Source organism: Acomys minous (assembly GCF_964271855.1).
Source record: "Acomys minous genome assembly, chromosome: 13".
NCBI classification, from domain to species: Eukaryota; Metazoa; Chordata; class Mammalia; order Rodentia; family Muridae; genus Acomys; species Acomys minous.
In genome coordinates, this window is record NC_140495.1 from 2913592 (window position 1) to 2938751 (window position 25160).

General features: G+C 53.3%; 2 protein-coding genes across 13 annotated transcripts in view; one reads left to right on the forward strand and one right to left on the reverse strand.

The window, feature by feature from the left end:
• Positions 1-225: 225 nt before the first annotated feature.
• Positions 226-6303, forward strand: CCK (cholecystokinin). Of its 2 annotated transcripts, XM_084754368.1 has the most exons (4): positions 226-379; positions 499-554; positions 1495-1710; positions 5908-6303. In XM_084754368.1, the coding sequence occupies exons 2-4, from the start codon at positions 545-547 to the stop codon at positions 6039-6041; spliced, it is 360 nt and encodes a 119-aa protein (XP_084610494.1). In that variant the 5' UTR covers positions 226-379; positions 499-544; the 3' UTR covers positions 6042-6303. The 2 variants fall into 2 exon arrangements, with proteins under 2 accessions (XP_084610494.1, XP_084610495.1); XM_084754369.1 differs by lacking the exons at positions 226-379; positions 499-554 and adding an exon at positions 1206-1359.
• Positions 6304-21488: 15185 nt separating this feature from the next.
• Positions 21489-25160, reverse strand: part of TRAK1 (trafficking kinesin protein 1) — a 162536-nt gene continuing 158864 nt past the window's right edge. For all 11 annotated transcript variants that reach the window (XM_084753208.1, XM_084753201.1, XM_084753204.1 and 8 more), the window contains one exon: positions 21489-24205. In XM_084753208.1, coding sequence (XP_084609334.1) covers positions 23440-24205 — 766 coding nt within the window. In that variant the 3' untranslated portion in view covers positions 21489-23439. The remainder of the gene's footprint in view (positions 24206-25160) is intronic.

Consider the following 25160-nt stretch of genomic DNA (forward strand, 5'->3'; position numbering starts at 1 on the left):
TTACAGATCAACTCTGGTTTCCCACCCAGGAGGAGACTCCCTGCCTGAAGCGACTCTGGGGAGGCGACGACAGGTGGAAAGGAAGTTCTTTAGATAAAAAAGAAAGCCGCTTGGGAGTACCCCGCCTGGGAGGGGCTACCCTCATCCACTGGGCGGGTTCCCTTCGCTCTGGCCAACTTCAGTGGTGGTCGCCCCAGTGCCGCCTTTTGAGCACGTGTCCTGCCCGACTGCGTCAGCGCTGGGTAAACAGATGACTGGCTGCGCGAGCGCCGGGCGGGGCTATTTAAGAGGCAGCCGCCCTCCCGCCTGCCCTGAACTTGGCTGGACAGCAGCCTGCTCCGCTGGAAACCGCGAACCACAGCTGATTCCCCAGCCAGAGGTAAGTAGGTGTCTCCGCTGGCCGAACCAGGACTCATGACTGTGAAAACTACTGGCCCGCAGTTTTGCACCCCTTGCTGTTTCGTCTTGCTATTTTCTGTGCTTTTCTTCCTTTGACAGCTGGAAGGATTTCCTGAAGTCAGAAATAACGGCGCTGGACTTTAAAATGCGTCTGGGTGGGTACTGCTGTGTCCGGTCTTGTTTTCTCCTGTGTGTTCCCTGTTCGCGGCAAGGTTGGGATAGCCGTTCTTAGGGTTCCCCTGCTGTTCCGAGCACTTTGCAATTATTTTAAAAAAAAATACCAAGAGGTTTTAAGACTTATGCTCATTTTCTAAATACTGCAGGGGGGGGGGGGAAAGGGTCAGGGCTTTGGGGATAGAAATGCATCGTTATGCCTCAGGACTCATTTGTCTGCTCAGCTCTCATACGTGGTGGGGCTTTGGCCGCAACTCAGGACTGGGCGCAGGTTTCTGGGTTTTGTTGTGCACAGTGGCCTCTTGGTTGTTCCCATAAAACGCCAAGGAATCTCTAGAAACACAGCCTCTACTTACGTGCCCGTGCTTTGCTTTAAATGATGCTTTCCATAGCCTTCCTGTTTATTAATGTAACGAATAGACTTAATCTCCCGCATTTCTCATTTCTCTCCAGGAATACTCTCTCTCTCTCTCTCTCTCTCTCTCTCTCTCTCTCTCTCTCTCTCTCTCTCTCTCTCTCTCTTCTCTTCTCTGTCACACACACACACACACACACACACACACACACACACACACACACACACACACAGTGCTTTTCATTCAGTGCTTTTCTGGTTAGAAGAAAAAAGCTACAAAGGCGTCCTGGAACTTCAGGGAAGCAGGCAGAGAAAATCGGGCAGAAAAAAAATCGTTTCTCTGCGGGATTCCGGGGCTCTGGGTACAAAAGCCAGGCAGAAGTGTCCCGAGGGCGCGCGGTGACCAGGGCGCAGCTAGGGACTTGGATAGGGTAAGGCATGAGCCAATCTTGGCGCGGCTGCAGCCCCCACGTTTGGCCTCAGCTGGCGTCTGGGTGCGGGACTTTGGGCTGGAGCCCCGCCGAGGTCAACCTTTGGTTCACGCACCTCGCCTTCGCTCCCCACAGCCATGAAAAGCGGTGTGTCTCTGTGCGTGCTGATGGCGGTCCTGGCTGCAGGCGCCCTGACGCAACCGGTAGCCCCTGCAGAAGCCGAGGACCCGGAGGTGCAGCGGCTGGAGGAGGCACCCCGAAGGCAGCTGAGGGCCGTGCTCAGGACGGACGGCGAGCCCCGAGCGCGCCTGGGCGCACTGCTAGCGCGATACATCCAGCAGGTCCGCAAAGGTAAGGAAGCCCGCTCTCCCTCACGCTTCTGCTGCGGCTCTGAGATCCCAATCCTGATTCCTTTTAGCATCTGCAGGGAGGAGGAAACAGGAGACAAACAAGCTGCAAGATTTTCACTTTTCTTCCCTGAGGTATGCGACACCGCACAGTGCAGTAGGCAGGTGGTGCTCGCAGCACCCAAGAAGGGAGGTGGGCAGAGGAGTTACCTCTTGGCTAAGGGGAGCCGGCTCACAGACCCTTCTCTGAATTGATTTTGGCACGGTGTTAGGGCTGAAGTCTAACCGTGCTTTAGGACAACATTAAAGAGAGCCCTCAGATCCGCCCTATCTCCTTTGCGGTGTTTGCAACGGGACTGGGGACCACGCAGACACTGGCCCTTGGAAGCCCTCTTGCAGGGGGAGTGGGTCGGTGCTGAGAAGAGCAGTGGTGTTGTGTACGCCTTCCCCCCTCCCGTCTCAGAGCACCAGCAGCAGTCAGCGTTCCTTTGGCTGCAAGTGAACATGGCCACCCAAGGAGAGATGTACCTTGCCTTTCTAGAGATGTTGGAAAGGTGTGTCCAAGGCTGTCCACAGCTGGGCATCTCAGCCTTGGAAGGCTTTTCCCCTTGAGTCCAGGGAGCGGTTCAGCGTGTTCCCTTCCTGTCTCCGAGCCTCTCACTTGCGAGATGTAGGAGATGAAGGCAGAGGAACCCAGGTCTCCTCCTGGCTCTGGGATTTCGAGGGCAGCCCTCAAGACAGCTTTCTTCTCTGCCTTTATCCGCAGTGATGTGGATGGTGGCCTCTGGCTGGGGTCTGCTAACCTGGAGCAGGAAAACTGGATTAAAACCTGGGAAGTGGGCGTCCTTTCTGCGGAGCTCAGGAACCCAGCGTGCCCCGGCTGCATTTGAGCAGCCCATGGCTTGTCGCCTGCATTTGGCTTGACTAGTGAGGGGAAACTGGAGTGCTTGGTGGAGTCTCCTGGAGTTTCACATGAAGATGAGACCAGGGGGCATGAGGGGAAATCAAGAGATTTCATACTTCCTGTTTGGGAACTTCCCCTACAGCCACCCCTTTCTGGGTAATTTTCCTGCTAACTGAACAGAGAACGGGAGGGAAGGAAGGAGGTGGGAGATGATGGTAGATAGATAGATAGATAGATAGATAGACAGACAGACAGATAGATAGATAGACAGACAGACAGACAGATAGATAACCAGATAGTGAGAAGACCTGGGTGCCCCCTCCCCGTGCCTTCTGACCTTCTGACCCTCGCATAGGATGGGCCCTCCGGCCCTCCGGCCCTCCGGTGTGGACCACCAGCAGACCCTTCTGAAGCATTCTACACTTTTCACTGAATTGTTGGCCTTCAGTGCACCAAAGTCCTGGTTCAACTCTAGCACCGAAGGGAACGGGGTGTGGTGACACGCACACCTGTGAGCCTAGCGTTCAGGGGGTGCAGGTGGGAGGATCAGTTCAAGGCTAGTCCCTGCCGGGCAGCGAGTTTGAGGCCAGCCTGGGCTACATGTTCCTGAGGTGGTAGGGGACCTCTAGTGCACCCCCTGCCCTTGGCCAGATGCTACCTCTGTGAGTCTCCTTCAGCCCCGTAACACAGTGCACAGAGAGCATCTCACCCACTTTTCATGTTTGGAAAGCCAAGAGAAAGAAAGCCAGTGGCGTCTGGGAGGCAGCAGGGTATAAGACAAGTCGGGTCCCTTTGCTTTACCCCATGACTGGGTTCTGAGTCCCTTCGCTGTGTAGCTCTGGGAAGGGTAGAAGGCGAGGTGGCAGCACCACGCCAGAGGACAGAGCTGTGAGGACCAGGCGTGGGCCAAACACAGCCGCCCTGAGTGGTGCGCTGCCACGGCACTGACGGGTGGGGGAGGAGGGTGCCACGCCCTCAGGGTGGACAGCGATCCCTAAGCCCTTGGGATGGCGGGCTGTGTTTTTGTGACTATACGGGGGAAGCAGACACATATGTTGCTGAGGTAGTGAGCAGGCAGACAGGCAGGCAGACGGCTGGGGCTTCTCTGCACAGGCTGGGGCTGTCTGCCCAAGGAACTCACTGAGCAGCTCTCAGTTCCCAAGCAGGGAAGGCACGGGGACAGAGAGAGGAAGTGTGGGGTTGTTTATTCAGTAAGTCAGGGTAACTGAAAAAAAATGTCTTATTAATATGTGATAGTTATGCCGTGGTGGTGAGTTAGTTTCATTGTGACGTTCACTGCACGGAGCACACGCACATCACACTCACCCACCACACTCGCTCGTTAGTTCCACTCCCCGCTCCTGATCCTCCCCCCAGCTAGCTCCTCCTCTATTTCCCTGCATTCTTTCCAATGACCCTCTCATTAGCTTGCTTACTGGATCCTGGCAAAGGCCTATCAATAAGTAATCCTTCTGGCTGTGCTTGCCCGTGGCCTCCCGCAAAATACCCAAAAGGTGGGAGTACTGTGGTCCCAGCTCAGTGGGAGCCATGGAGAGGTTTGGGCTTCCCCACGGTGGTCCTGACAGACCCCTCAGCCCAGAAGGTGCTACCCCGGGTCCAAGCTCAGGAGGCCATTGTCAACCCCTTGTGGGCTGGGAGCACAGCATGTGCCTACAGCGGAGGGAATCGTGTCACTGCACCCCTCTTTGCCCAGATCACACAGCTGCCACAGGCTGGAATCCATTGCATGGTAATCACTGTGTTTTGATCAAAGTGGCTGACTTAAGTTTCATCCTTTGTGACTTCTCATTCAGTTTCTTTGAATGCTAATCTGACAGTTAGTCTTCAGGCTATTATTTTTTTAAGGGATATAGCTCTCAAAATAATAATTTGCAAACAATACTCATGTAGAAAGGGAACTTGATTCCATTATGGTTTTACATTTATTTGTGAGGCGGTGTGCCGTGGTGGTCCTGTGGAGCTCAGAGGACAGCCCACAGGAGTCTGCTGTCTTCTTCCACTGTGTGGGTCCAGGGACTCAAACTCACGTTGTCAAGCTTGGCTGTGAGCATCCTTACACACTGAGCCATCTTACTGGACCTCATTCTAAAAAACAAACAAACAAACAAACAAAAACAACAAAAACTTCTCTCTCTCTCTCTCTGTCTCTCTCTGTCTCTCTCTCTCTCTGTCTCTCTGTCTCTCTGTCTCTCTCTCTCTCTCTGTCTCTCTCTCTCTCTGTCTCTCTCTGTCTCTCTCTGTCTCTCTCTCTCTCTCTCTCTCTCTCTCTCTCTGTGTGTGTGTGTGTGTGTACATGACAGTGCACATGTGAAGGTCAGAGAACAACCTTGGGCGTTGTGTGGCCCTCACCCTCCACCTAGTTTGAGACAGGGTTCTTTGGTTTGTCCCTGCATTTCATACTCCTGGCTACATGGCCTATGAGCTTCTGGAGGATTCTCCTGTCTCTGCCTCCCATCTCAGCCTAGGACCTGCACCGGATGTCCAACATGGATTCCAGGAGGTCTGAGCTCAGGCTGTCAGGCGTGTGCAGCCAGCACGGCCACCTGCTGAACCACCCATCTTCCTGATTCCTCGGTTCTATTTCTAAAAACCAGAGTCTTAGCATCAGCGTTGTAGCCCCAGGAAGCTCTGTGACCAGCTAAGGGTGCCAGGATGCTCAGTCGTAACATCTAGAAGTCAGTGAGTCCGAGGGAGATCTTTGCTGGGCATCTGCTGAGGGATATGTGCGCCATGAAGGGCTGTTTTGGGTAGGAAAACCTAGACAGCTCACCCACGAGCCAGGCAGGGAGACGTGGACCCATCTAAATCCTTCCTCTGCTTTCTTCTCTACGCATCTCTGGTGAGCGGCAACTGTTTGGTGCCCTTCCGAAGTCCTGGCGAGATGGCACTGTCAGCAAAATGCTTGCTGCACATGCACAAAGACCTGAGTTCAACACCGCCCCCCCCCCCCAAGAACCCACATGAAAAAGCTGGGTGTGGTGTGTGCCTACAACGCCAGTGCCGGGAGGCATAGGAGGAGCCCTGAGGCTTGCCGACCAGCGGGTAGAGCCAGGCCAGTGAGCTCCAGGTGCAGGGAGAGGCTCTGACTCAATAAGATGGAAAAGATACTGAGGCACACACAGATGCGCACACACACACACACACACACACACACACACACACACACACACACACACACACACCGGCTTTCTGCACCGCTTTAGTCCTGACTTAAATTGGTCATAATCTCTAAGAGATCTAAGGCTCTCGCTCTCCTTCCTCTCTTCTACCCCGCAGCTCCTTCTGGCCGCATGTCTGCTCTTAAGAACCTGCAGAGCCTGGACCCCAGTCACAGGATAAGTGACAGGGACTACATGGGCTGGATGGATTTCGGCCGGCGCAGCGCCGAGGACTACGAATACCCGTCGTAGAGGGCCGGCCTCTCCGCCCTGCTTGGAGGAGCTGGAATGAGAAACCAACCATGACACAACCCCTTGTCTGTGCTGTTTGTCATTTTGAGTACCTATTTATTACGTTCCCAATGTGAAATCTGTCTGCTCAGAGTGTGCAATGCAGTCACACGCCTCAGCCCAGCCATGCGGTTGGGGGCTGGGGGTGGGGGGGCAGTGTTCCTCCAGTGACTCCCAGACCTAACGTTGCTATGCTATTAAAGACGTTTCCTTCTGCCCCTCATTCACTGTGTCCAGTGAGGGTCTCCAGAGTGGACAAGGAGTGAAGCCTGGTACTCAGGGTCCACATGGGAACTGTGCAGGGCACGGCGGCACTGGCCTCTCCACCAAAGGCGAGTTGCCTTGTGGAAGTGCCCTTGGGCTCAGCCCCACACCTGGCTATACTGATCCCTGATCTCTTCGTAGAGGCTCTCCCATCACAAGACTTCTCTAGGGGTTCTTCCGACCTTTAGTAAGTTAGAGGGCAGTGATAGCCCCAGAACCTGTCCTCTACAGACAAGGTGGTGACCCTGACAGGTGGAAGTGGCTGAGCCTGGTGCCCCAGCTGGTGAGTCCCAGACTTGAAGGTTGATGCACCTAAGGTGAGAAGGAGGCTGTTACCCAGCACCCTGAAACTACAGAATGTAAGGAATCACGGGGGTGGGGGGTGGGGCAGGTCAGAATAAACTGCACAGACTCAGCAAATCCAAGTTGACTCCCAGGCAGCTCTTGTGCTCCTGGCCCCAGGCTGTTCTCAGACTTCCACGGATGTAGCACGGAGCCTCTGCTGTGTGCTACTTGCTGTGGGGAATCTGTATCTGTTCTGCCACAAGTAGAGCGGGCACTGATTAACCAAACAAATCATGACTCCACCCATACATAACTTGCTTGGTGGGTTTACCAGGGTTATTTACAGCAGCACGGGCAAACTGGCATCACCAGAAAAAAGCACAGCCCAAGCTGGGTGGCAGTGGGGCCGGCAGCAGCTCCTGGAAGCTCTAGCCTTATATCTCCCTGCACGACTTGCAGGCAGCTCCACAGAAGAGTCGCCTCTCTCCCAGAAATCTTTTAGCACTTTTCTGATCGTGGGAGGGGCCTCTTGTGTCTTGTGAGTTTTATAAGCCCTTCCTGGCCCCTTGAGGAAACAGTTACACGTAGCAGCTTTCCCGCAGCCCTGTCACACCGCAGTCAGTCAGAGGGCATGCTGGAAGGACACCTGTCACCCAGAACCGGAGGCTCATCCTGACTAAGGCCTCCAGGACACACATACATTGAGAGCAACATGATCCAATCTATGTCATGGCTCAGCAGGTCCACCCACCCCACCGTCACCCACTGGGACACTCAATGCTTCTTCAGTGGTAGAAAGGGGACTCTTAGGGAGTCTGTCTGGTGGCCCCAGGAAGGAGAAGCCGCAGTTAGAATTCAGTGTAAAGTTAGCTTACATAGTGCACCGGCACTGCCTATGGTTCCCATCTCACTTAGTCCCAACAGGTTCCTCTGAGGCCGCCTCCTCAGTTACGCATCTGACTCTCATTTGTGATGGTCTGCCTTCTTTTGTGACTTGATTGAATTGAGACCACCTGGGAGACACACCTGTGGGTGTGTTTGTGCGGTTGCTTCCAGACACGATTAACCAAAGGGGGAAGACGGCCCCTGAGCACAGGTGGTGACATCCCGAGAGCTGGGATCCCAGGCTGAATAAAAGAGACATCGACCTGAGTGCCAGCATCAACTTCTGCTTCTCCATGCTCCCCTCGTTGGCCTCTCACTGAGGTAGACTTGTCCCCCTGAAGCTGCTTTGGTCACAGTGAGGGGGTGGTAACTAACATTCACTCAAAACATCTGTAGTCTGTGCAGCTAGCGCACCACCAGCCAGCCATGCGATGGGGTGAGATTGCACCCTGTGTGCAAACGCGTGTTGGGGTCAGGGTTAGGCAGAGGAAGGACTCAGAACTGAACACAGAGCCAACAGCACCCAACGGATGAAGAGCTGAGCTGAACTAGTGGCTTTTGAATCACCGGGGATGTGGGCATTGGGTTTTCAAAGATGAAGCCGTACAAGATCTCATAGAAATAGAAAAGTGCATTTCAGAGGCAGCATTGAACCCACTCATTAATAAAGTGGAGACTATAGCCATCTAAAAGGACAACAGCATACACGGGCTGTCGTGTGTGTGTGTGTGTGTGTGTGTGTGTGTGTGTGTGTGTACGCGCGCGCGTGTCTGTGTATGTTCCATGTCAATAAAATCAACAAAGTCAATGCTCAGAATGATCTGTCCCCAGCACAGAAATTAGTTACATTTTAGGATATTTTCCCTTACGTTTCTTTCTTTTTTTTTTTTTAATTTATTCTGATTTCATCTCAATTGTTATCCCATCCCTTGTATCCTCCTGTTCCTCCCTCCCTCCTGCTTTCACCCTACTCCCCTCCCCTAGGTCTATGACTGAGGGGGACCTCCTCCCCCACACTATGGTCATAGGCTATCAAGTCTCATCTTGGTAGCCTGCTTATTCTTTGAGTGCCACCAGGCCTCCCCACCAAGGGGAGGCGGTCAAATATGGGGCACCAGAGTCTGTGTCAGAGTCAGTCCCCGCTCTCCACATAACTGTGGAGAATGTCCTGTCCATTGGCTAGATCTGAGTAGGTGTTCGATGTTTACTGCTTGTATTGTCCTTGGTTGGTACAGTAGTTTGAGCAGACCCCCCCCCCAGCCCAGATTCACCCGTCATAATGTTCTTCTTGTAGGTTTCTAGGACCCTCTGGGTCCTTCTATTTCCCCATCTCCTATGTTTCTCTTACCTAGAGTCCCAGTAGGATGTCCTCACATCTATCCCAATCTCCTGGTAAGTGAAGACTTTTGTGGGACATGCCTCTTCAGCTAGTGTCCAATTACTAGTGAGTATCTACCATGGGAGTCTTTCTGCTTCTGGGTTAACTCACTCAGGATGATCATCTCTAGGTCCATCCATTTGACCACAGATCCCTTATGTTTCTATGGACAGAGCAGTAGGCCTTGGCAGGGAGCTGACAGTGTGTATGGATTCAGAGACAGGCGTGATGGTTCCAAACACAAGGATGAGGCTCCACAGAAGGGCCCTGGTGTGTTGGTTACTTATCTCTCAGTGGAAGGACTCAGTCCCTTGGCTGGAGTGGCCACAGTAGTGGTGGCAGAAGAAGCGGCTGTCTACATCGCATGGACACAGTGAGGGAGACCAGCGCTGCTGCTCTGGTTGCCTGAGGAGGAGACTTTTATTCAGTGCAGGACCCTGCACGTCTGTAGGATAATGCCGTCCACAGCATGAATCGTCCCTCCTAAGACCCTCACAGACAGACCCAGAGCTGTCTCTTCTAGGCGGTTCTAAATCTCCTCAGATTGACAAGACCAGAAGCCACATGCGCCAAAAGGAAAGACTCTTAATCTCTCAGCCTCATGCCTAGGTGCGTTCAATATTTCCCCCGGCACCTTTAAGTTATTGCTTGTCCTGGAGGTAAATACAGCAGGAGCGAGGCAAAGAGAGAGCTGTGGCCTCACTAATTTCCCCTGGGCTCTGGATTCTGAGAATATTTATCATCAAATGTGGAAAAGACGAGCTGCGCCTTTCTTCTGCTCTGCGCTACAGCGGCTGCCCCAGATTTCCGGTTGCTTCCCAGATCCCGCTGGACAGAGCTCCCTTTACTCCTGCGGCTGCCCCATCACTCAGCCTCACTCCTTAACACTCCCTGCCCGATTCATTAGCACTAAGCCAGTTCTGCCTCGGGTCTCATCCTCTCTGAGGATCCTGTCTTCCCCGAAAAGCATGGCTGCACCTTCCAGATCCTTCAGCTGTACCCTACCTGCTGACCCATCCCCTCTGCCGTCTCTCTCTTGCTTCCTTCCTTAGCGTCTCTCAGAATTACATCGTACACAAATCGATTGCTTTTTCTACCTTGCCTGCTAGGACCTCAGTCCCACAAGGCCAGGGATTTTTGTCTGTTTCATTTAATTTCCACCACTTACCATGGTGTCTGGACTCAATAGATATTTGTATAATGGATTAGCCAGTGAAGCAACGTGTCTCAGGTCCCTTTCCGCCAAAGTCTTAGGAGCAATTTTATTGGGAAAATAAAACACACACAGGGCCGTGATCAAGCCCTCCCAGGCAGACACAGGAAGACGGAAGGCAGACAACTCTCCTGGATGTCACACACACGAGGGACACATCCCACCCCTCCCCTCACACATTCAGCCTAATAGTTTTGCTCCAATCAAAACCCAGAAAGGTTTGCCACCAAATCTGCTAGATGACGTGAAGTCTGTGTCTGGGGCCCACGTGGCAGACACAGAACTGACCTCCATGAGTTGTAAGCAAATTGATTCTTAGTTTTCATGATTTTTTTTTTAGGCTCAGAAAGTACTGACAATACCAAAGGAAGAAAAGGCGTACACTGGTGGTTTTCCGGGGGGCTTACTCAGTGTATTAAAGATGCAGAAACTAAACTGCTGCTGGCATAGGTCTGAAATCAGGCTACTTGGGAGGATGAGGCAGGAGGATTGTGAGTTCAAGGCAATTTGGAAGGACTGTGTCTCCAAATAAAAAGTGAAAAGAAAGCCAGAGGTGTAGCTAAGTCATAGAGAATTTGACTAACATGTTTAAGACACTGGGTTCCATCCTCAGCAACACACACACACACACATCACACTCACTCATGCACAGTGACTCACACAGTACACTCACATAGACACAGTCACAGAACACACACACACACACACACACACACACACACACACACGTGCATTTGCTTATTAGATCACTTTAAAGTTCCTCTTCAGAGTTCTGGTCTCTGAATTCTGAGCATCAGCATCCACTGAGTGTCTTTTCCAAGGAGATTTGAAAACTTCATGGTACTTAGTATTCTGGGGACACTCGCTGAGTCTGTACCCAGAACAACACAAACATTCCGTTGTAAGGCCCCAGACCTTGTTGACATCTTAGGATGTGTTGCAGTTTGCTTTTAGTGCGTTGTCAGTCTGGTTAAGCCTCCACAAGTGTCACCCCACCTTTTGGCCATACAGACACCATCCTGTTGAAGGGAGCTACTCCGCCTCCTTCCTGGCACACGCCCCAGTGGCCGTGGGAACTGGTTATCCAAGAGCACAGTCATCAGTCTTTGGAGGAGTGTCAGAGTGACCAGTAAACATTGTGTATGCGTGCAAGATTACATAGAAACACATGGAAATGATGAAACGGCTGTAATGTTCACACGAGGGGGGAAGGCCCACCCTGAACGCTGTGGTTTCAGCACCTGGACTGCAATTCCAGGCTGCAGAGAAGAGGGAAAGAAGGAAGCCAGTCAGGCTTCCTCAGCTCCCCGAGCCAGCGGCCTCCCCGCTCGCTGCGGCCACCTTGCTCTCTTCACGGCACTGACTAGACTGACTAGCGTCGTGGGTACATCCTCCCTTCTGTAAGCAGCAACCTGCCAGGTATTCAGTTACAGAAAGAGAAAAGGAGCTGTGGTGGTGTAGACAGGAACGACCCCCCCACACCACCCTCACACCACCCCCACCCCACCTCCACGCCACCCCCACCTCACCCCACTCCACCCCACCCCACCCCACCCCCACCCCCACCCCACCCCACCCCACCTCCACACCACCCCACCTCACCCCACCCCACCTCACCCCCACCCCACACCACCTCACCCCTACCTGACCCCCACCCCACCCCCACCCCACCCCCACCCCACCCCCACCCCACCCCATCTCCACGCCACCCCCACCTCACCCCACTCCACCCCACCCCACCCCCACCCCACCCCCACCCCACCCCCACCCCACTCCACCTCCACACCACCCCACCTCCACCCCACCCCACCTCACCTCACCCCCACCCCACACCACCTCACCCCTACCTGACCCCCACCCCACCCCCACCCCACCCCCACCCCACCCCCACCCCACCCCACCTCACCCCACCTCCACGCCACCCCCACCTCACCCCACTCCACCCCACCCCCACCCCACCCCACCCCACCCCCACCCCACCCCACCTCACCCCACCTCCACGCCACCCCCACCTCACCCCACTCCACCCCACCCCCACCCCACCCCCACCCCACCCCCACCCCACCTCACCCCACCTCCACGCCACCCCCACCTCACCCCACTCCACCCCACCCCCACCCCACCCCCACCCCACCCCCACCCCACCCCACCTCACCCCACCTCCACGCCACCCCCACCTCACCCCACTCCACCCCACCCCCACCCCACCCCACCCCACCCCCACCCCACCCCACCTCACCCCACCTCCACCCCACCCCACCTCACCTCACCCCCACCCCACACCACCTCACCCCTACCTGACCCCCACCCCACCCCCACCCCACCCCACCCCACCCCCACCCCACCCCACCTCCACGCCACCCCCACCTCACCCCCACCCCACCCCACCTCACCCCCACCCCACCCCACCTCACCCCCACCTCACCCCCACCTCACCCCCACACCACCCCCGCAGGCTTAGTCCTCTTGGAGCGGCACTGTTAGGAGGCGTGGCCTTGTTGGAGGAAGTGTGTCACAGGTGTGGGCTTTGGGGTTTCAGAAGCTCAAGCCAGGTCCGGTGTCTTGCTCTTCCTGCTGCCTGAAGATCCATGGGTAGAACTCTCAGCTACCATGTCTGCCGGCACGCTGCCTGCTTATTGAGCTGTGAGCCAGCCCCAGGCAGACGCTTTCCTTCAGAGGGGTTGTCGTGGTCATGGCGTCCTTCACGGCAATGGACTCTAATGAGGTGCAGTAACCAGTGCAGCGTCCAGCCACTGAGGTCCGTGCAGTAAGTTACCTATGCTGAGAGACAGGCCCGGCTCCCCACAGCGCTGTCCTAAGTGGACGCCTCCACAACCTGTTCAGGTTGCCACGGTCTCTCTGTGAGGCCATGTTGAAATCTATAGGGCATGCCCTCCTGCATTATGCAATCAACTGAAAATTTAAGATAATTCAGTAAGAAGAATTATGTTTTTAATGAGTGTTTTTTTTTTCATTTTATCTCTGAGCTTTTAACACAACTGCTAAGAGACTGAATCTGAAAGCTCACCCAATCACCGGAAAGAAAACAAAGACGGCTGTCAAATAAAATGTTTTTTTGTAGAATTAAAACCAAAAAGGGGGTAGGGGGGAACCAACCAAACAACTCTTCAGGATATTTTGAAGGCAGCTTGGTAACCATGGTTACTTCTAATTAGTGAGCCAGTGTCTTCTGCCTTCCACGTCTGAGCAGAGGAAAAGTGTAAGGAAAAACAACTCCAAAAAAGTGAAAATGTTCGGTACTGTTGAGTTCATATAATCTTGTGTTAGAGCTTAAAAACAGAGTTGAGAACTGGCTACCGGCAAGATGGCTCCCTACCTTCACCCTCTGTGCTCCTCCTGCCTCACAGGGAGTTGTAACCTCAACCTGAGGTGTCTAGAAAGTCTCCTTGGATTAGGTGACCCCAGGGGTCAGAACCCTAACGAGCAGAATTAACGCTGGGTGTCAACCTGACACAAACCAAGAGTCACTGGAGAGAGCAAACCTCAGTTATCAGATTGGCCTGTGGGCGAGTCTGAGGGGTGTTTTCTTTCTCTTTATTTTTCTTTTTTTCTTTTTGTTTGTTTTGTTTTGTTTTTTATTTTATTATTTTTGTTGTTGTTGTTTTGGGACAGGGTTCCTTTATGTAGCCTTGGCTGTCCTGGACTCACTTTGTAGACCAGGCTGGCTTCGAACTCACGGTGATCCACCAGCCTCTGCCTCCCCAGTGCTGGGATTACAGGTGTGCGCCACCAGGCCACCACACCCGGCCCTGGCATTTTCTTGATTAATGATTGATGTGGGTGGTGCCACCCTGGGCAGGTGGTCCTGATCTATATAAAAAAGGTAGGAAGGCAAGCCATAAAGAACAATCCAGAAAACAGTGTTCTCCATCTCTTCAAGTCCTGCCTCCTGCCTCGGCACCCCTTGGTGCTGGGCTGTAAACGGTAAACAGACCCTTTCCTTCCTAAGTTGCTTTGGTGTCACCCGTACAGAAAGAAAATGGAAAAAGGATAAAACCTAAAATGCTGGATCTCCCCTTGTTCTGTGCTAGGCAGCAGGGAGAGGACACGCTGGCTGGCCCACCCAGCGCCCAGCAGGAACTTCTCAGCTACCCGGATCGCATTGAGCAGAGAGGGATCCTGCAAGCCAAATCGTCCTGGAAATCTAGATTTCCTAAGAGATGGAGGTAAAGCACACATGCACACACTCATACACACAAGCGCACATTAGCATAGATGCACACCGTGTCCACACACAAAAGTGAGCAGCGAGAAGGCACACCACACACATCTGTCCCTGGAGTCTTTTCCTGGCACCCAGACCTTGTTAAAGCTGCATCTTCCACTGGAACAAACCTGCAGCTGAGTTGAGGAGGGCGCATTGATCCCGCCCGAGTCTCTGGGGCTTTCTCTGTTTCCAGGAAGAAAGATTTCGTTTACACCTAATGAAAGGACTAGCCAGGTTTCCAATCCACGCTGGCCACAGCAGACAATGTGGCTATTGTTTGCCTCTGTCGGGAGGTAGACGTTGGGTCACGTGACCTTTGGCCTGTATCGGAACAGCTGATGCTGCTATTTATTTTTTTCCACCTATTTATTCAAATGCTATTTACCGGTCTGGAGAGACAGCTCCACGGCACAGTACCTGCTGCACAAGCCTGAGAACAGAGTTCAAACCCCCAGCTCTCGAGTAAAAGCCAAGTGTGGTGGCACAAATCTGACCCCAGTGCTCTGGGGACAGAGCCAGGCAGATCCCCACAGCCCGCTGGCCAGTCAGCTGAGAGACCTGGTGAGCTCCAGCATCAGCTGGTAAGGTGGAGATTGAAGAAGACTCCACACTGACCTCAGCCTCCGCACGCACGTGCTCACACTCCAACATGTAATGCATGTGTATATCACACACACACAGTAACAGCCCCCAGCTAGTTCCAGGCATGAGTCTCCAGGCCGCTGAAGTGAGACACCTGAGGATTAGTGAGCCAGCTTTCTCCGGCTAGCGGCTAGCAGCGGGTGGTGATTGGTTCCTTCGGGATGTCTCTAAGACGTTCCAAACACCTCGCATGCACCAGCTCGAGCTCTGACTGTCTTTCCCCAGCTCAACGCAGGAGCTTTGGGCCAAAATTCGCGGCGTTCTTTTACTCCGCACATCTTCCATCTAAACTGTTGGGAAATCTTGTTGAATTAAGTATAAACTGAATCTTCCCTGCAGGCCAAGAAGACTGCCCGGGAGTTAAAGCACCTTCTGGGAAGCCACATAAGCTCTGGGTCAACACAATTCAGCTTCTGAGGGTGAGACTGGGGAATTCCGAAAGCTAGCTCACTAGTGAGACCAGCCACAGCCATGAGCTCTGGGTTTGCTTGGTAGACCCTGCCTCAAGGAATAATGTATAAAGTCCTGACATCAACTTCTAGCCTCTACAAGCGCACACACACTTGTGCACATGCACCCACATACATGTAAATGTGCACACACACAGCCCTCCTTCTCCTCTTCCTCCTCCTCTTCTTCTTCCTCTTCCTCCTCCCCCTCCTTTTTGGTTTTTCCAGACAGGGTCTCTCTGTGTAGCCTTGGCTGTTCTGGCCTCGCTTTGTAGACCAGGCTGGCCTCAAGCTTGCAGAGATCCTCCTGCCTCTGCGCCGCTACCCCCCCCCCCCCGCTGGGATTACAGGTGTGCACCACCACACCTGGCTCACATTAGCCCTCCCTGTGGTACTTACGCCCTCAACACCTTGCCAGGAGCAGCAGCTGTTCTTTCCTGGGACACCGCCCTACAGTTTAAAGACGCAGTGACAGCACCATGCCAGAGCCCTGGCCTCTGAGCAGGTTTTGAGTCTACAGCCCTGGCTTCCTTGCTTCACTGTGTCTGTAGCATGCTGGAAAGTGCACAGGGCTCGGGTCCTTTTGAAATAAAACTTGTTACCCCCAACAAAGAAAGAAATCAGGTCAGCTAAGGACGAAGAGGTGGGTGTGACATGGGGAGTGGTGAAATTAAGTCACAACTGCTAATCTGTAGCAAGCATCTGTTTCCAAAAAAAAAAAAAAAAGGAATGTGGAGAATTGGAGTTTGTTTGTTTATTGCAATACTGGGGATTAAACCTAGGACTTCATGCATACTGGCAAGCACTGACATGCCCCACCCCCACCCGCCCCAGCTAGAGCACAGGGGACTGAGGGGAACTGTGGTGCTAGCACAATGCAGAGAATGGCAGAATTAGGGCTCCCTCTTCTGTGGACTTGGGAACAGGTCGGGAATTGGTAAAGCTGGGATGGGCGGGGCGGGGCTGTTTTAGGAAGAGCCCCACTGAGAGCCCCACGGAGAGTGTGCCGCCTGGATGTTATTCCTGCAAGGAGAGCTATGGTGGCTGTTGTGTGACAGTGCTCCTGGAGCGACGTGAACATGTGACTCACCTCAGATAGGAGCTAAGAAACCAATTATAACAGCTGCATCACCAACTCCCGCCCCAGCACAGGTGACAGCTCACAAAAGCTGGGGGCTGGGAGCATACCGTGTAGCTTGGCAGGCTAGGGAGTGGCCTTCCCGGGTGCCTCAGTTGCTCAGAGCCTCTCCTGAGCAGCATAGCTTGACAGAGAGCGACTTGTAGCCGCCTCACTCTTCTAGAGGGAAGAGTCTAGTTAATTTGGTCAGTTTCAGGGACTTCCTGAGGCTGTTTTGTGTTTATTTCATGTCCTAACTAGCATCCCCTCAGGACACAGTGCTTCACCCCATTATTTCACCCCCATACGGTCATCCTGCCCTGAAATACACTGTTGGTTGCTTCACTTCCCTTTCACAATTTATCTTAAGAAATTCCTCTCCCAGGTAGGTGTTAATCTGAGGGGACTGCTGGACAACAGCGACACCTCGTGGTGGGAACTGTGCACTGCAGCAGGGTAGGAAAGAAGAGGCAAGACCCCAGGGAAGTGGTTCGCAGAACCCCAGCTGTGTGTAGCAACGCATTGGGTAAAAATGCAGCTGAGAGACAGCAAATTCATAATCAATGCCACAGGCTTCCTTACGTTTCCCACACTGGGTGTGTTATCATAGTTGACATTTTCAAAGCACCTACAGGTTGCTTTGATGCAAACAGGGTTGAGAAGAAACAGAACACTAACTGCCCGTTTCCTATAAGCCCTGAACTTGGCTTTGGAGGCCATGTGTGTAGTTTTGTCTGAAAAAGAAAAGAAACGAAAAGAAAAGAAAAGAAAAGAAAAGGGAAAAAAAGAGAACCTTTTCCACTCCCCTTAGCCTTCTCTTGCCACTGAGCCATAGGCTTATAGAACACACCGACCCCCAGCTATAGGCTCATAGCATTGGGCTTCTTAGTCAGCAGTGTGGGCTGCAGGGCCGATGGTCTCCCCGGGGGTGGCATCTCTGGCATGCTTCTTCCTCCCTGGACAGTAAGCTTGATTCTCTGTCGTTACGGAAACCCTTCTAAGTAATTATTACCCTGCAATAAACCTTAAAACAAAAACAAACAACAACAACAACAACAAAAAACCTCTAGCCCAGTGGTTCGCAAGCTAATGCTGTGACCCTTTAATGCAGTTTCTCATGTTGTGGTGACCCCCAACCATAAAATTATTTTTGTTGATGCTTCATAGCTGTAACTTTGCTGCTGTTATGAATTATAATGTAAATTGCTGTGTGTTCCAGTGGTCTTGGGTGACCCCCGTGAAAGGGTCGTCAGACCGCAGAGGGGTTGTGACCCACAGGTTGAGAAACGCTGCTCTAGCCCACCCACAGTAAGTCCCTTGTATTTGCAACTAAGATGCCTAGCTTATGTGAACGGCAAGAACATCCCGTTTGTTGTCTTAACTTCATCTCAAACTTTAAATGCTTCGTAAAGAATGTTTTAAAAATGCAGGTAAGTGAAGACACAGTAGATGAAATAGGGACCCAGGAGAAAGGGGGGGGAGAGGAAGAGACCCACAGAATTCATGTAGAAGTGGGTCAGAGTCTTGATGGAGAACCTGTTTCCTTCATAAAAGACTGAATAATAATAATAATAATAATAATAATAATAATAATAATAATAATAATAATAATAATTTCAGGCGAGTCCATAGCAAGCTTATAGGTCTGGTCACAGGAACTTGGGAGCTGTCCTGTGGGGTGTCTCTGCTTCCACCGTGAAAGAGGGGTTAAGGTATTTGGTTAGCAGAGTGAGATGAAAGTGGAACAGAATGCACGGGAAGGCTTGACGACACACTCCCTAGAGAGCCGTGAGCCAGTGGAGGAGCCCTGAGACAGCCTGCCTGGCTTTAACGAGGCCCAGCTGAGGCAGAGACCGTGGCTGGACACCTGCAGGCGGCTCTGTTTTCTCCACTCGTAATCAGCTTAGGATTCCTGCTTAAGGGAGCGGTGGTGCCCACAGGCCACTGGGTCATTCCGTTAAGACACGCTCTCCCCACCATACATGTACGCACTCGAGCAAGCACACACATGTACATGCACAGACATGAGCGCGCACACACACACACATACTCCCAAAGGCCACCCCAATGTAGACAATCCCCTCAATGTGACCATCTTCCCAGGTGCTTTTAAGTTGTGTCAAATTGACAACCGAAGCCGACTTTACATGCGTTCCTGTCCAAGGTGGTGGCATCTTAATAACACATAACATTCTGATAATTATTTTTAGGGTGCTTTCCAGACGATCCAGGTGAGGCAAGAGTGCGTGTGGAGTGGCTCCTCCTCCACTGAGCTATGCTAATTCTCCGCTGCTGTGCGCCTCTCTCAAGCTCACCTGGAGAAGTTATGCTGGCCTCATGACTTTCTTGTGCCCTAAATGCAGAGGCTCACTTAGCTGTGCTCATGCCCTCATGCCCTCCACTAGAGGCCATCTGGGTCCTCCGAGGTTCCTGGAGCCTCTGGACTTCTGGAAAGAAAAGAGAGGAGCCACCTCTAAAGCGCCCACTGATTAGAGGCCGGGCTTGCTTCCCCAGCCTTGAACCCAGGCAAAGCCCGTTTGCAGGTGATGGCCTGGAGGGAGAGGGGGTGGGGGAGGGAACAGGAACCCGGCTTGATTGCAAACATCTGATCTTGTGATTGGACCCAGGGCCAGTGCCCACAGGCCTTCTCTTATCTCCGAGTGCCCTCTACTGGCCCTGTGATGGAACCAACAGCTAAGAAATTCATATTGACGCCTCCCTCCGCCAGCCCTTGCCCCACATGGTATCTAGGCTCTGACACTGCTAGTGCTGTAGGGCAGCCCTGTGCTCTTCTCGTTGGTCCCACCCATGAGGTTCTGGGCTCCCAGGCACTGGGTGGCAGTGACTCCTCACACCTCTGCGGGGTCGCTGCTGAGACCCACCTGCTGTCGTTCCTCCATCTGCAGGTCGTGGCCCTGTGATGGAGGTGAATCTGAGGGTGGGCCGTGTAACACCTCCCTTCCTAGCCCCTGGAAGACTCAGCGAAGGGTTTGTCCCACAACCTGAAACTCAGAGCACTGGGGAAGGTGAGGTGTCGGTGTCCAGTGCACAGTGAATATGGGGCCTCTTCAGCCTCTTCCTTTCCTCGTCTGCTGCAGGAACCTCTGCCTGCTCAGCTCTTGTCTTGGGTGATGGGCTGGTGAGCCTGGGAGGGGGCAGGGTGGGGTGTATGCTGGACGTTGCAGCAAGCTTCCCCTCCAAGTCTGATTCACACCAACCTGTGTGCTTGGCCTTTTATTCCTCATAGCTGAAATCCAAGAACTTTGTTTCCTGGTTCTTGTGTTGGCCTTTTCAGGTGGGCACGGGATGGGTTACGCAGTTGCCAGTGAATCTGATTGAGATATATTGTATGAAATTCTCAAAGAATTGAGAAAAATGTTTTAAAAGATACAGACATGTGGGCCCAACTCGGAGGACCCCCTGTACTCTCCAAAATTCATACTGACTTCGCATGAGGGTTTCTGTTCCCTCCAGGTTGCAGCTTGGCAGGGACTAACTGTTCTACAATTGGGACTTCCTGTTCCGCACTTGGAGGTGCTGAGGGTGAGCGCCCTCTTGCATCAGTGTGTGTTTGAGGGAAGAGAGGAGCCCAGGCAGCTCCAGGTCCTGAGATCCCACCCACAGTTTCTTTGTGCTGAGTTTGCTTTGTTTTTTGTTTGTTTGTTTGTTTGTTTGTTTTTCAAGACAGGGTTTCTCTGTGTAGCCTTAGCTGTCCTAGACTCGCTTTGTAGACCAGGCTGGCCTTGAACTCACAGCGATCCGCCTGCCTCTACCTCCCGAGTGCTGGGATTAAAGGTGTGTGCCACCACCGCCTGGCCTTGTGCTGTCTGAATGTCAACTGTCTTCCATCTGTGTGTCTGAACTCTTGGTTCCCAGCTGGAGGCGCTGCTTGGAGAGGTTGTGAAGGAACCTTAGGCGTGTGATGCCTCACTGGAGGAAGTGTGTCTCTGGGGACTGACTGGCCTTGCAGTTTGCTGGTCCAGCCTCACTCTCAGTCGGCCAGGACAACGTGACCAGATGTCACCCGTGCTCCTCCCACCTTTCCCCTGCTGTGATAAACGACTGTATTCTCTTGAGCTGAAAGCTAAAATAAGTTCCCCCCCAAAAAAACAAACAGTAGAGAGGCCTCCAAAGACAGCTCAAGATCACAGTTACCAAAGAGTCGGACCTGACACGATGCTCCATTGCCAGTGTGCCCCTAACACTCATGTCATACCCCACAATGTCCCTAACATCCATGATGCCACGCCCACTGTCCCTAACACTCATGTCATACCCCACAATGTCCCTAACATCCATGATGCCACGCCCACCCATGTCAATCCTTGATTTCACTTGTTTCAATCCCTGAGGTGGCAGAGTGAGCTTCTCCTTTCCCCCTCACGCCTCCTCTGGTGTCCTCCTTCACGGCTCTTTGCTCTTAAATCTTTTGGCAGAACTCTATGAAGGGACATCTGACACTATCTGGTGCTTATCTTCGCGCTAACACACCTCGTGGGAAATCACCCACAGGGAAGGTCTTGGCTCACTGTGGGCTTTAACCACCAAAGACGAGCATCAACTCTGACCGACTGTGGGGGCCTGGCTCACAGAAGGAAGTGTGTGTTCACAGGCGGGAATCTGTGCATGGAGCAGCATCGGGGTCTGGGCAGGATGCTGTTGTGTTGGGAAAGGACGGGAGGCTGTTAGAGTGAGGGATGTGCCTTTCATTTACTGTCCCCAAAGAGCCAAATGCCTTCGACTCTTAGAGAGGCGAGCTCCTCATGAAAAGATAGACACTGGGGCTGGAGAGAGGGCTCAGGTGAGAAGTACTTCGTGCTCTTGCAGAGGGCCTGAGGGTGGCTGCCAGCACCCACGTCAGGTAGCTGCAGGGGATCCTCGGCCCTCCTGTTGCTTCTAAGGGCAGCAGCATCCTGGTTCGTAGTAAGTAAAAGACAGAGGCCAACATCCTTTCAGAATGTTTTATTGATATTCATTAGTGAATAAACTTTTGTTGTTGGTTTTGATGCATTGCAACACACTCTTTGGTAGTGGTCGCTCAGTGTTGATTACCAGTTTACCCACCATACCGAGCATCACAGCCTCGAAGGGGCCAGTTTACGCACTGGTGTGTTTTCCAGTGCGGACGGGCAGCTCCTCTGAGTGTGTGACATGGTCCGTTCAAAGCCAAGGTTGTCGCTCTCCTCTGCTGTTCTACCTACTGCTTTAACATACATTCAAATGGAAAGGTAAGTTACTCGGAGCGACGGCACACCTACAGCAGCCAGGACACTGGAGAGCACGATGGCCCAGCGCTCCTGTGTCTGGAGAATAGTTTGAAATAGCAGGACCGAAACTTGCCGCTTGGGACCTTCTCAAAGCATCGCTGGTAGACATAAGGTGACCCTCACTCAATTCAAGGACCCATCATTTGCTGGGATGGGGGTGGAGGGGGCGGTCCATGTGACAATTCCTTGTATACAGGATGCCCCAGACATGTGCGGAAGATGATCATGTGACACGTTGATGTACAGCCATCCTCAAACAAGAGTAAATAAATAATATGCCTGGGCTGGGATCTCTGTCTGTCTGTCTCTCTTACACACACACACACACACACACACACACACACACACACACAACTAGCTGGAGCTGGATGGTTAAAATACAACACACAGATAATAAATAAAAGTCCGTGGCTGGGTGGGTAACAGCAACTAGCCCAGGCCATCTGCTTGCTCATGCTCGCTCCACTCATAAGCACCTCTGATCTTTTCCTATGGGCAGAAATGGGACGAGGAGACAACAGGCTTGGGGGCTGTGGGGGGTGGGGGGTGGGGGTGGGGAGGAAACTTACTCTGGCTTTGAAACAAGAGGATTTAAAATGCAGCCTCCCACCGGCTACAGAGCTCTAACTTGTTGCCTGAGCTTCCTTCAGAGTGGAGAGGGGCGAGCAGCCATCAAGGCTGACTGACCTTGACCCAGGATACAATGACAAGCACGGTGGGCTCGGCCCTTCCCCTCCACTGTGCGCAGACTTAACACTCTTGTGCCCTTTTCCCCTTGATCCTACTGTCACAGTGATAACTGGTCATACATCAACCTGGCTGTGACACTGGGTCCCAGAAATAAGCTGTGTCATTAGCAAGTTAGTGTCTGTGCCATTTGCATGAAATTGCCAGTACTGAGACTTCCCTGCAAATACATCTTTAAAAATGGAAAGGAAAAAAAAAATCAATCACACAGAACAGAGGGGCTGCCTGATGGCGCATCGGAGTATAAATACATTCTTTTCAGGCCAGGCTCTGAGCCTGGCAGCTGATGACAAAACACAGGGTCACAGGGTCACTTCAAGTCAGAGACACGAAAAGAAAGTCACGTCTCACGAACGGACGGACGGACAGTCCATCGGGGCAGAGCAGTGCAGATCTTGAGGAAGTTGGGCCGCCTACAGCAGAAAGAACAGCTCTCTCTGGTGGCAAGCAGCTCTGTTGGCTGCCACAGGTGGGCAAGGAGACCTGTGCCACGTGGAGGCTATGTGTGCAACTCCACGGTTTTACGCAGGATTCAACAGATTCCTATCCATGGGATAAGAACACTGTTGGGAACTTCAGTGCTTGAAAGTAGGGAGGAAAAGGACACCACCTGGCCCCAGGCGAGCTCAGGCGGCATCCTCGTGAGAGTGTGGCCTTGGCGGGCTGTCACTTCCTGGACATCGGAAGAGAAAGCAGACGCGACGTCCCCAAGTCCTGTGTGCACACCATGTGGAGTTCCACTCCCTCCCCCTCCACGAGGCACAAGGTTGATTTGTCTAGCTCGGGAGAAGACCTCAGAGAGGACAAGGGTGCGAGTGCTCTGCAGGAGACAGGAGGCGGGGAGCAGACAGAGCTGATGTCCCGGACGGCAGCGATCCCCGGCCTCACCGCAAGCTAGTCTGTTTGGGGAGCTTAGCACCCATTAAGATGCCTGAGGTGAGGATCATGGGGGCTCTCATCTGCACGCTGGACCCAACCATGGTGGGGAAGCTGCGATTCCGCCTGATGCCGCTGGGGCACCCCAGAGGCAGGCCCTCGGGGACCAGGCCTCCCGGAACAAGCGTCTGTGCTGGCCCCATGGCTCCACAGAGAGGAGGAGGTCCCTGGTCCTCAGTCAAGGTAGGGATATGGGCTCGCCCTGAATTCACCACTCTGGCCACCCCAAATCTCCTGACTTTGTCCACGAGGTTGAGGTTGGAGACGGACACATCCGTCTGGCTCTCGCTGCTACGCACGCGTTTTTTTTCCCTCACCTCCCTCAGGATGGAGCTGGCAGGCTTGGAGGCCAGAAAGTTGTTGTAGGGAGGGCTCGTGCACTTGAACTCAAAGGAGGGTGGGGAGGCCACGGGCGTCTGCATAGGAGAGTTTGGTGGGGTGGACGGGATCACAGCCATCCTAGGGGCGTAGGAGTGCAGGAGGGAGCCCCTGCCGGCCCGGTCCCAACTCTGGGGGTCGTACACGGCTGCCGAGATGCCTCGCTCCTTCAGCAGCCACACCAGCCCCAGGGACGTGCTCATGGTGGTTGTGGACTCGCGGACGTTTGTGAAGGACTCAGCCAGGCTCAGTCTCCGGGGGGTGCATGGCGTGGCCACTGGTGTGGGTTTCAGGTGGCTGCTGCTGCTACAAGCCGGAGCTGGGGCTGAGTTAAGGCTGAAAGAAAAGAGGGGGCCAGTTATTCCTCAGAAAGACCCCTTGGGAAGGATCCATGGCCCAGCCCCCTGCAGGCCGTGCAGAGGGAGCTTGAGGTTGAAAGGGCACCTCCTGTTGTGCCCTCAGGTGCCTCTGTCTGCATCTGCTCCTCATTTCCGGGGGCGGGGGGGGGGGGTTCCCATTTGCTTAAACTGGCAGGTCACGGAACTGACTTCTCTGTACGTGGTAAAGCAGGCTCTAAGGTCGGTTGGCTTACTCAGTGTCATGCTTGGCTAGTGAGTGGACATCCCTGGGTTTGAACCCACATGTGATGTGATCCCACCACTGTCGGGACAGGAAGTAGAACCATCAAAAACCAAACCACACAAAATAGCTCTTCTTTTCCCCCCAAACCTTGATCTTTACAAGTTAAAATGCAAACCAAGGCAGGGAGTAGGGGCTTGTTATTAGAAACAGCAAATATGGCCACAGGCCAGCACTCGCCCCTCAGTCCCTTGCTGTTTAGCTCCCTTTCCCACTGCCCGGAACTCCTTGGGACACAATGGGTGACAGGGGCAGAGGAAGGAGGCCACATCTAACATGACCAATCTATCTAGGATCTGTAAAGCTCAAACGCCCCAGAGCGTTCGACACCTGGATGGCGACTGACGGGGAGCCAGGCTCCTTCGTCATGGTCTGTTCACTGGACACCTGTGAGGTCCCAGCATCTGTGGCCCAGCTGGGAAGCCATCAGGACGCTGCGCTCATGAAGCTGGCTTTCAGGGAGCGCTGCCCTGCTTCTGAGAGAGTGCAGAGGGACAAAGGAAGACCTATTGCCACCACCGCCTCATGGGACCCCTGTCAGTGGCTGCTGGCACTGGGCTTCAGCTGGAGTGGCCAGCTGAGTGGTTCCCAGGACTTAGTCCTAGAAACCTCTCCCAGGCTGCTCAGGCGGGGGAGGAGTGGGGGTGGGGGG